Below are 12,687 nucleotides of genomic sequence, written 5' to 3'. Positions count from 1 at the left end.
GAAAAGGTGCACTTGAGAATTCAATTATGTTTTAAAGCTATTTAAGGTGAAATTGAAAGTGAGCACAGCAACATCTAACAGTATACTTCTGAGATGACAGTTTACTCTCCACCCCTTCAAAACAGTGGAGCCTCAATTTTGGGATAATCGTATACTCCATATTTAGGCACTTCATGATGAGCTTACAATGTTGAACTTTGCACCTAAAATGCACTTATTTATCAAAAATTGCTCTATGGTGCCTCTGGAATCAACATTTAGCACTTAAGCTTCAGTAGAAAACTGGAGTTTTTTTTTCTCTAAGATACTAAACACAAACATACATACATCCCAAGGGTTTTCCTTCCTCCAGGTATGACATAAGAGCAAAATGGCCTCCATGTGAATATGGACCATAGGTTAGTTTTCCTGTAGGACCCTGGGGAGGCCATAATAATACAGAAGAGTTTGCTCTGGGAACCTCCTAGAACCACTGATGGCGTTCTACAAACATAACTAAAAATAGCCATGCAGAGGGACCAATGAAGATGTGTCTATACTTTAGGCCATGCTCAGGGAAGATGAAATGAGACAAGAGGCGTCGCAACCCCTTCTTCTTCTTTTGGGATTAGAGGTAGGACGCAAACAGGAGAGCAGGCTGATCAATGGGACTTTATAGAAGACGTGACCTCGTATTCATTGATGCTTGCTCAGTCAGCTTCTCCGGCTCCCTGTCTGGAATAATACAACAGCACTGAATAAATTCTGCCTGGGGCCCTTAAACACCACGTTATTATGATGTATGATGTAACCAAGCAGACATACAGTCTGGTGAAGTTACAAATCTCAATGCAACTGAGCGACAAAACTCTCAGACCCTGGCTAAACAAATAACTTGGAGATCAGTTTGCAAGATTAATATGAGACGTGGGCTAACGCAGTTCCGACAAATAGTTTCAGCCCTTTTCTACCATAGTTTATTAATATGCAATCTCTTCTCATCATCACTAATGTTTCTAGCCACCCCATTGATATTGTATAATTAAACTCATTATGGCTGATTATGGCAAAAATTATCATCCTGATTATGTTGCTTATATGATCATTCATCACAATTATTCATAATAATGAATTTAGGTGGAAAAGGATGTTTTAATAATTTTCTTAATTACTTAATTGTTGCTCATGGTGCTTAGAGGTGCCATATATTTGGCCAAACGCTATGTATTGTAATGCAATGTTATTGTGAGCCTGGTGGAGGAGGAGATGGGCTGTACAATGTTCTGGGTATTTACATTATGTCTAATGGTGTAGACGAGGACATGGTGCAACAATTGGCCAAATAAAGATGTCTAATTTAACTGCTAGCTAAAGTTTCATGATTTCATCATTGTGAAACACAAGTCATGATTTTCAGTTACTTTCAATACAATGTGCAGCCCTAGAAATGTTATGTACTCCATGTGTTGTTATTTACCAGATACAATCAAACCTGTCTGCCAATCAAATCTCCCTTGTAGGCCAGTAACTATCTGGACTGAATAGAGTATTGATTTGAAAATACTCCAGAAGCCTCCAGAGACTGCCCCAATCAGTGTTTGGTTGGTCCAGAGTCTGGACACCCAAACAATCACTCCAGCCAGTAGAAAACTACTATGTTACACAGCTTGAACAATTCCTCAGCTGTTGTTGACTCTATTGGATCCACCCTGTTCCTCCTTAACCAGGCCAAGGCCAGACGAGGCCACAGCAAGGCAAGAGTCATAAAACCGTAAAGTGGCCAACCCTCCAAGGCAGGGCAGTATAACACACACACCCACACACCCCCCCACACACACACACACACACACACAAAGTGTCACTTCCTGCTTTACTTTATTCTGGAGCATATTCTCTTTCTCAGCCGTGTTCGATATTTTCCCGGTGGAGGTTCACAGAACGTCTGACGTTTCTGCTTCACTGACGCAGCCGGCTGCCTCCCCTCCCCTCCTTCTGCCACCCCCCTCTTTCCAGCTGAAAGAGCAGGAGATGGAAAACAAGGTCTGAGGAAAGGAAGTCAAAAACATGACTTATTTCTCTTTGCACTGTTATCCATCAGATTTCTTGTGCGTTCAGGAGGAGGAATGAATAATATAAAAATGATATGCTGATAAAGAGTAACATATACCTTACAAACAGTTTATGCCAAGGCTCTCTTATCTCATGGACACGTTTCAGCGAAATAGTTCTCAACATGTATTCTGAGGATCAACTTAGAAGTAATAGTAATTGCACACTTCATGATCGCTGAATCCACAGGACTGCAGGCATACCGACTGGCAGAGTGCCATTCCTGCAGCTTTCTACTTCTACAATTAGACTTCTGATGAAACAGATGGAAAAAGAAAAAATAGATAAGGGTAGATAATCCATGAATCGCCCCCTTTGGCTGTAATAATTTGTAACTAGAAGATTATGAATATTGGAGAGGGAGAGTGTAATGTTGATTCTGAACCAACATGAAAACTGCTGTCCAACAGCCCGAAAGGAGCAGGAAAGTGCAGAGAGAAAAAACATTGGCATTAGTATGCAGAAATTGGGTCTATAATAAGCCATTATGGATGTGTTACACAGATGGTGGGTCAATGCACTAAAGAGCGGCGGCGCAAAGACAGGACTCTAATAACCCGGAACTGCAGAGTGACAGAGCCAAATTCTCACATTAGCAGCAGACAACACAGAGCCCTGTTAGTAGGCGGGAGAGGATGGGGGGGGCTTCAGTCCAAATGAACACACAGGGAGAACACAATCAAAAAGCAGTGCTGTTGGCAAGTACGTCCTTGTTTGGGCATCTGGGCAAAGCCTGACCGACAACAGTAAAAGCCACAGTAGAGACAAGTTCGGAAAAAATAAAATAAATACCGGCGGATAGACAACTGAAAGCGAGAGGAATATGCAGATGGATGGGCAGAAAATGTACCAAAATGTGGGAGACTGTGAGGGAGCATAGAGTACTACTCACCACCACACAGCCACTCATCCTGAGCTGCAGCCCTAGTAGCCCCAAACCACAGCTCCAGCACGGTGGGCTAGCATGTTTATGCCAGCAGCAGGATCCCTCGAAGGTCGGCCTCTCCACAATCACAGGAAAGCCTCTCGCAAAAAGACCAGAGGGAAAAAAGCCCACGCTCACTCTCTCTCTCACTCACACACTCACACATGCGCGTGCCTAGTCTATGACCTCCATAAACCTCCTTCCCTCTCACTCACGCTCCCTCTGGTCTCTCCCAACTCCCTTAAAGACCGAGAACGATTAACTTACAGTCATCTCTCGGTTCTCCAACAGGAATTCGCCCCCGAGGCATACATCTCCAGCCAGTCGTTCTAAGTGCAAAGCTCAGGATATCGGCACTGCCTTCCTATCAGCGAGTCTTGGACGAATGGCTGAGCAGCACGCCAGGGAAGGAAGTGACATGGACAGGTGCTCCTTCCTTCCTATTGAATTGTCTAAACAATAGGAACATTCCGGTAGAAGGAATATGCAGGGCTAACCAAAATTCCTGAAGTCCAGTTTAAGAGCTTTTCTTTTTTCAACTGTCAAATCCTCTCCTTGTTCATTATGTACAACAATAAAGAGACAGACATTTTGCTTTGGGGCAAAATCTGTAATATTTGAGTAAGGCCTGACTAGCCGCATTTGGCCCTGAAGTGGAAACCAAACCAGGCTATATGAACACTGGAACAGAGCCAGCAAGAAAGGCAACCGTAGTGTGTGTGTGTGTGTGCGTGTGCGTGTGCGTGTGTGCGTGTGTATGTGTGTGTGTGGGGGGGGGGGGGGGGGGGGGGAATCGCAAAGAGAGAGACAGAGAGAGTGAGAAAACAGAGAGCGAGAGAGAGAAAGAGAGAGAGAAGGAATGAGTCAGAGAGCATGTCCCTCTACAGGCTCAATACTATGTTTACTCTAGATGCCCCCTCTGATTGTGAATCAATGTGAGACTGGCCATGACAGCGAGCCGCAGAAATCAGCAGCTTAAGCACAATCCAACCCTTTTTACCACATTGAATAATGAAAACAAAGCAGAGACGACTTGGTATATGGACACACAAGCTTATCAACCCATGCATAGCCTTAATAGAACTTCCTGTTTCCTGTTGGCTGTGGGTCAGAAATGTAAATGGTATGTTGAAACTTTTGATTCTGTGCGTGTGCGTGTGTGCTTGTAATGCCGGCTATTTTTTATTCAGCAATGTTATGGATTCCCTGTGGGAAAGATGCTTATGACAGGCACACACGCATGCATGCACAGTTGCACACAGGCAAACACACACACAGCCACGGCAGCAGTCATAAATTGCAGTATGCCTTCTACATTTGTTCAGCGTAAAAGACATTTGACAAGAGAATGAGAAATTCCCACTTGTCAATAATTCCCACTTGTCAATAACAATAGAACACATGCATGATTCATCGCAAGCTTGGTGGTTTCAATAAATCAGAGTCGTAATATGGAGGGACATAATGCACCGATCAATGCCGCCGTGCACAGACTAGGTGGTGTGACCGAGCAGGAGCGCTGCCCACCTGTTCTTTGACGGAGGCCAGGATGTTGTTGGCGGTGTTGTCTGCCTCCATACTGCGGCCTGTGGATCCCTCTCGGATGGTCAGCAGAAGCCCCTCCTCCGTCACTGGGCTTGGCTCAGGAGCTGGCATTCCTCCTGCACGGCCATACACACACACACACACACACACACACACCAACAAAGCACAATCTGGTCGGTACAGGCACTCTGCTGTGAAATAGGGCTGTCACGATTATGAAATTTTACATGACGATTAATTGTCACACAAATTATTGCAATTAACGAGTTAATTGTGTTTTTGTCGTCAACCAAACACTGGGACATATGAATAAAGATTACATTGCTGTTGGGCTTTGAAGTTGCACAGGGTAGATATGACAAATAACCTAAATATACAAAGAAATTAGTGACATATTTTATAACTTCATACTTAAAAAAAAAAAGAAACGTTAATAGTGGAAATAGCCGATCTACAAGCTCGCAACACGTCGCATCGCAACGAGTTGTGAGCTTGTAGATCTGCTATTTTCTTTTTCAAATACATTTTTCAACGTGGAAACTATTATGACGATTATGCATAATCTCAAATAATTGCGATTAGGCGATTATAGTAATAATTGTGACAGGCCTAGAAACACACAAAAAACAACACACCCACCACCACACACACATACTAGTGTGTGCGCATGCATGTGCTAACACACTCTACAAATAAACATGCACTCGAGTCCCCCCCTCCCCTCCATAATACATACACAGCCAAGCGATACTGAGAATGGAGTTGTGGTTGCATGCCACCAACAGCACATAAACACACCCACACATGCCATATGGCCAATTCAATTCTTGCATGAATATTTTATGTCTGCGATGCCGTAGGTTAATTCCATATGGCCTCCAAGTGACAAATGAGTGATTAATTTGTGTATTGATGGCAATTTCACAAGGAACACAACGTACACATTACACAACCAGGACCCCATTTGAACTGGATTCCAGGAATGCTGAATCTGTGCCCCCGTGCCAGGCATACGTGTGCATAATTTGTGTGTGTGTGTGTGTGTGTGTGTGTGTGTGTGTGTGTGTGTGTGTGTGTGTGTGTGTGTGTGTGTGTGTGTGTGTGTGTGTGTGTGTGTGTGTGTGTGAGAGAGAGAGAATGAGAATCAATACACGCACAAATGCTTTAGGTATGAGAGAGCTGGGAGCAAGAGAGAAAGGAATAATAAGACACAGAGATAGAGAGAGAAAATGAGACAGTGAGGAAGAGAGAGAGAAGGGAGAGAGGGGTTCAGCAAGCGAGACAGAGCAGGCCTCAGAGGAAAACACATGTCAGCAGGCCGACGGAGGAGATAAGGTGCTCCCTCGCTCTCTCTCTCTCTCTCTCTCTCTCTCTCTCTCTGGTTCCTGGACGACAGGATTGAAATGAAAAAGGAAGAGGACAAATAGTTACAGCCTCATTATATCTGTTGTCAGGAAGAGCGTAGAGGGGAAGCGGCTGAAGGCGGATCCATATTTACTAGAAGGAGCGTGCTCAGGCAGATAGGGCAGCTGAAAGCTCCTATGGGTGCCTTGCGGTGCGCAGGGCTGCAGCTCAAGACACAACAGCCATTTGACTTAAGGGAAACAGGGATTCTTTTCGCCACAACTTTTTACTGCCTTCAGAATCCACTGCTGCTGTCATTTAAAAGCCAAGCACACAGAGATACATGCCACAGCTCAATTTCTGCACATACTGTATATCTTGTAAAGACCTACAGTATAGAGGGCCAGCGTGTTGCTATCTGGGCGAATGGGGTGAAAGGGTAGCCTCAGCGTTCCGTGGAAATGGGCTGGAATATGAGCCGCTAAAAGTGCCATTAAATAACCATACGCTAATTTAACAAAATAGCCTTGCCTGCTGCTGGCATTATAACTCAACATTGCTTTCATGACTCTGTCCATTTTAACATCTCCAATTCATTATGGCAGCTTGCAGCTGACTGGAGGAGTCTACATAACTGCGCTGATTGCGGCGGAGCAATCTTGGCTATATAACATATAGAATGGCATGTCGCCATGGACACACTCACACATATTGACACACAAAGATACACGCTCTAAAAGACAGACAACACACACACACACACACACACACACACACACACACACACACACACACACACACACACACACACACACACACACACACACACACACACACACACACACACACACACACACACACGATAAGAGAGCCATTTAGCTCCGGCCGACAGCCAGTTTGGGAGCTAGCATGTTTGTTTACAGTGAGGATAGACATAAAAGGCCCAGGCCAATGTAGTCTGAGGGGAAGATGAGCCAAGCCATGGAGATTGTGGGAGGTCCCCCAGACGCGGGCCCGAAACGTGACCCTAAAGTATTCTGGGACGCTGTCACCGCGGCAGCAAGAGCATTTCAAGTTGTCTGAGCCGATCATGTGAGAGCCAGGGGTGTCGTTGTGGCAGAGAGACATAGGCTTTTATTACAAGTGGGCTGGTCACAGGGCTCATACTTGAGGCATCTTTTACCTCCTTCACAGCGTCACATCGTGATCTACACAATTCCATGTCTCAATCAATGAGGATAACGTGCGAGATGGCACTTGAATGGGGAGAAACTTTTTTTTTTCCAAGTGCAGTTTGCTTCGATGGAAACAGCACATTATTTTCCAACAGATCAGAGCATTGACTGAGCTGCACCTCCTCCCCATGTGCTAATCTTAAGACAATACAAACACAAAAGAAAACAACACAGACCAGATTGACAAGTTGCCAACCCAGTCAGGGTGGACAGACACATCCCTTCTACTCATATTCTACTAGAACAGAAGGAAATGTTCAATAAGCTTAACGCTGTCACCCTAATTCTGCTCCTAATCACCAAAAATGAAGAATGAAATGGCCTTTGTTCATGCATGAATGTTCTTTTAATCCCTGCTTAAATGTTACCATTTACGTGATAGGATGGAACACAGCATTCACAAATACTGCTTCCTCTCGTCTCTGCTCATCACGCAAATAATGACTACATCAAAAAGTTCTTTAGAATGCCTTCCACACTGCGACCAGCAACTATGTAAGAGATATAATCTTTCCGGGTCATGAAACGTTCTGCTGCAGCCTATGGGAAACTGCACGTTGTTCAGACCATATGAAGTACAACCACTGAAAAACCAATATATGGAAAGAAAGCCCCATACCCCCACCATCGTCTGAGCCCCATACCCCCACCATCCCTTAAGGAAAGGAAAATTGTGATTTGTATCCAAGCTTACCTCTGAAATTTCCCATCCTATCTTGGCAGGAATGACTTAACTCTGACAGGCTTGGGGTTCGAAGCAGCTCTAAGATAGGAGTCAAGGGAATATTGCTACTAGCCAACTACCACAATCCAGTGACTGGCCTACAGGCACACACCACCAACCTATCTGGTTCTTCAAGATTGCTCCTCCTGTTTTCCTTCAAACCTTGAGAAGAAAATATACATTCATTCACCTCTCCGACAGTTAAAAGCCTCTTGCCGGTTTGAAGTTGAACTGAAGTATATGTTCAAAACCATTTGAGGGCTGACAGCCACGTGAGATGCAAAACAGGCAAGTGCAATCAGCACTGCTTTAAAGGGTATCATTAAGGATAATGCCTCAGGCCACTGCTAGGTGGTTCACAGGACAACCCACAATGAGATCACTCTAGTCTAAACAAAGAGATAGACACTTGTCATTATGGCAATTATGGCCATCTTTTCCCAGACTAAGCAGAAAACATTTACATACAAATCCATATGACATTGGTCTCCGAGTATATAGCTTAATATTGTCAGCATGCATTTATCCAAGTCAAAACCTAGCACAAAACATACTTCCCTCTGTGCTTTGATAATTCAATGACCTGCTCATCACAGCAGGGTTATCTAATTCCTTAACCTTGAGGTAACAGACAAAAAAAACACATTAAAAAAACAATGAGCATCTTATCAGTTAACTACTATATCTTAATCTCAGCCCAAACCAATTTGACGAAAGTCAAAGCAAAATCCCCTTTTTAAATCATTCAAATCCTCAAGGTCTGCCAAGAAACAGCTCAGTCTGCCCCATCCTGACTTTAATGGGTCACATGATCTGGTCTACTAACCTGGAAGATGGCCGCACCTTAAAGCCTCTTGCGCAACTCCACAGGGATGACTCCTACAAGGATATTCCTTTATTCTCTCCTCCCTTCCAACAGAATTCAGTTAGAAAAATAATCGAATGTGGCAATCTTTTAAAATATTTGATCAGCCCGTTTGCTGACATACTATTACGTTTGAGGAGGACTGGTGGTGTTTTCCTGCAGCATGTCAGTTGAGACATCAGGGTCTAGACACCTTTAATGTCCCGGATAGCTGCTTGAATCTCCTTTACAGACACATTAATTCATCCGATCGCTCCGACAATCACTCGGGCATCATGTCACCCTCCCCAGGAAGAGGGAGAAGGACCTCAAGCACCGGCACTCTCATGGACGCGTATAATTTAATGGTAACTAGGTTCACATACTCATTCATTTCTTATCCCATACTACAAATGATACTGAAAACCACAGTCATTCGACTACATCCTGTATAAAAGAGCCATTGGCCCTCATTCATCAAGCTTGCACAGTCCAAAAAATGGCCGTACACAGATCTCACAGCAATTTTCTGCATTCATCATTTTATTGTCACTTTGACGTAAATTATTTTCATAGTAGACATGCAGTACAGCATTTAATGACAATCTGACAGGCATCTTAACGTGTAGCAGCAACTTACTCACTTAAAATGATGTAACCGAACATCTAATATCCAACATTATATAACCCTAAATATCCCTAACATAAATAGGTAGTTGCACTTACAGGGTTGACAGGTGACAATCAAGGTATTAAAACAATCCATCATATGAGGTTAGATGCTTAATCAGTCACCCATTTAAACAGGAGCTTTAACAGTCAGATATCTCAACATCTGACTATATTAAACTTTTAGCGATTGATTGATTTAATGTTTTTGACTATGTAGCACTCTGGGATTCCTGAATGCAAATAAAATACATCATATTATCATCATTAATAGCTACCAGTTGGCCTATAAGCACTCGTGCGAGTGTATTTTCATTTATAAACTCATGGATGTCTCCAGGGCACACTGCAGCTGGGAGTCATATCAGTGCTGGGTGACATTAATATTCAAAATGTATTTCAGTCATTACATACACTTTAGTGTGATAGGCTACTGATGGTTATTACCTCACTGAATAGGCTACCTGACAATTCCACTCGCAAACAAGAGTGCAGATTCCACTGTGCCATAAGCACCGTGGTCCGGGCCACAGGGAAACGCGACGGTCAACTCTAGTGTACATGCCAATCCGGGTAAGGTTCTACAATATCGCAATATTATTATTCAATTAACAGGGTGTCATCGGATATTCTGATGCAACCCAGAGACAGACAGCCATAGACATCACAACAGCCCTACTGGGGACTATGACAGTCCCCACCCAGACTTGTTACTGTACGACTGAGATTCAATGTTTCTGAAGATAAGTTTGGCAACTTGGCAAGTCTATTTATTCAATAGAGTTTGGGAAACAGACAACACACGATGTAATGCATGTTTCAGGATATACATGTATGTTATGTTTCAGGATATACATTTTTTAGGATATATATATATATAATGCCAAATTGCCAATGATGGCTGATGGAAGTGAGTGATGTATAATTACTACTGTACATCCGCATCAGTGATTTTCTTCCACGCCGCATTGTTCCGAGTCTGACTGACACTTTTTGGTGTGTTCGATTGGACTTGTGCTTTTACGACTGAGATCATCATTATATTTGTGTCAGGTCACAGGTGTACGTCTGTGCTATGTGCCCAGTATGGACTCTATATACAAATAGACCTGTGTGTGCGAGCTGTGAGGCCACTGATGATTGGAGGAGTAACTTTCCATTGGAGAATTTGTTCTTTCTCATTGGCTTCCCATACTTTCTCGACCAAACTCGCGGGGCAAGGCCTCTGAAACAAGGGCGTGTTATTCAATCAGCAGTGCCGCCACATCCATTCTTACGCTGTGATTGACAGGATATGACTGCTTGATAAATCATACGCGAGCCCCGTCGTGAAATGTTTCTACGCTGATTCTACACTACACACACACACACACATGATAAATGAGGGCCACAGTCTGTCCGACAGCAGCAGGGAGGATCATGAGAGGAAAACCCTTCATGTCACCTAAATGAACCAGGTCATTGACATTCAACACAGACAAATGGGGCCATAGAAGAAAAAAACATGAGCAGGGAAATGATTACAGTTCCCTGAATTCAAGAGGCAGGGGAGTCTCACAGCTGCACAGACTTCTCAATGACTATGAAATCTACAGCACAAGCAAAATCAAGAGCTGCTTTCAGCAAGCACTCCCTCTATGCCTTGAGCAATAACCAATACCACACATACTAGTCAAATGTGTCATCAGCTTCCCCTCACTCTGGTGACTATATTAGGGAGGTGTTGCTAATTATTCACGTAAATTCAAATGGTAGTTTTGAAGATCCACATTTGAAGTATAACATCATACGACAGCATGTCACACACCTTCCATAAGGTGAAGGTACAGCATGTGAGCTATACTGTGCAGAACAGTCTAATAATTGTGCATGTGATCACGTGACATGAGATGACATGAGATGATGCTGTGTAATGTATTTATTTTTGTTTTGTTAAATATCTTTTTCAGTATGACAGTTTTTAATTATTAGTAGTATACTAGTCACAGTCAAAGACATTTTCCCCAATCAACAAACCCTCCCCCACCATTGTCATCATCAAAAGTTAAATAAACATAAATAAATATATAATGTTACTCCAAGTCACAAACAGATACCTGGCCGATAATCGTAATAGAATCCTGTAGTGTGTGATGCCTCATTGTTTTAAAATCTTGTAGTCTGAATGCATGTTTAAGATAATCTTAAACATGGACACTACAGGATTCTCCTGTAGTGACTGTGTGATGCTACCAGATTTCCAAATTGTTACTTTACGATGTTAAAAATCCTGTAGTGTGAGTCCAGCTTAAGCCAACTGATCAATGTCCAATGGATATCTATCTACAATGACCTGGGAAAGTTCATATGCTATATGAAGGCGTTGTGAGGGGGAGCAGTGTTCCATTACCGAGCTCCTGGCCAATGCAGCAAAGTGCCACAAGACCCACAATGCTTAATTGCCTCTTTCAAAGAGCATATTGACTTTGTCGAATAAAAGTGATATTTGTGGTCTGGTGTGCTTTTTCAGACTTCACAAGGCATAATCAATACCATATTGCAGCCCAATAAACAAAGTTAACAAACCATTGAAAAAGATAGAGAGAGAATTAGGCCTAGCTGTGCATCAACTGAACTTGAAGTATTCATGACAGCCGCATTATATTTATTTATTCGAGACTCTGCCCCCAACACATTCTATAATCCTGTACTACTACCTGTGTGTGTGTGGTTGTCTCTAACATGATGGATTTGCTAACAGCAACACAACAGGCTATTATTAGATCCGTAAATGTTTGACTTTCTGCTACTCCAGACAGCTGAAAATCCCTCACTAAAGACTGACCAACACAACAGCTAAGGAATGTCTCCTAGACAGATTTGGAATGGCACGCACGTGCACGCATAAACACACACAAACACACACAAAATAAACAAAAAGGACAAAATACCTCTTGTTTTGATGACAGTGGATCACAGTGTGTGAAAGATAGTTTGGTATAGATCTGGAGACAATACCCTAAGAGTCCACTCCTAATTCAACATAAGAATTTATAGAAACGGAACAGGGCATGTGAAGGAATTCCCCAGCGTTGCCCCCATGCCTACTGCACACCTTGAACCGTATCCCAGAAAACTGTTGCAAAACGTCAGGGCTGATCTGAGCATGTGTGCACACACAGGGAAGGGCTTGGCCTTAAGGAAAGGCAGGAAACGCATAACACTATGGAACAGCCTGTGCAATACACACACACACACACACCTTAAGCATGCTCAAATTATTGTACTTTGCCTTAGTGAAGATATTTATTCTCCAAGGACACAAAGAAGATGA

General features: G+C 43.1%; 1 protein-coding gene across 2 annotated transcripts in view; it reads right to left on the bottom strand.

The window, feature by feature from the left end:
- The window catches only part of LOC311064961 (plakophilin-4-like), a 90,989-nt gene that overhangs the window by 66,468 nt on the left and 11,834 nt on the right, over window positions 1–12,687 (bottom strand). For both annotated transcript variants that reach the window (XM_084085049.1, XM_084085050.1), the window contains exon 2: window positions 4,541–4,674. In XM_084085049.1, coding sequence (XP_083941175.1) covers window positions 4,541–4,669 — 129 coding nt within the window. In that variant the 5' untranslated portion in view covers window positions 4,670–4,674. The remainder of the gene's footprint in view (window positions 1–4,540; window positions 4,675–12,687) is intronic.

The sequence above is a fragment of the Gymnoscopelus microlampas genome, assembly GCF_963454915.1.
Source record: "Gymnoscopelus microlampas genome assembly, chromosome: 17".
In the NCBI taxonomy this organism is placed as follows: Eukaryota; Metazoa; Chordata; class Actinopteri; order Myctophiformes; family Myctophidae; genus Gymnoscopelus; species Gymnoscopelus microlampas.
Note: the sequence above shows the minus strand (reverse complement) of the source record. Positions and strands in the feature narration are given on the sequence as shown.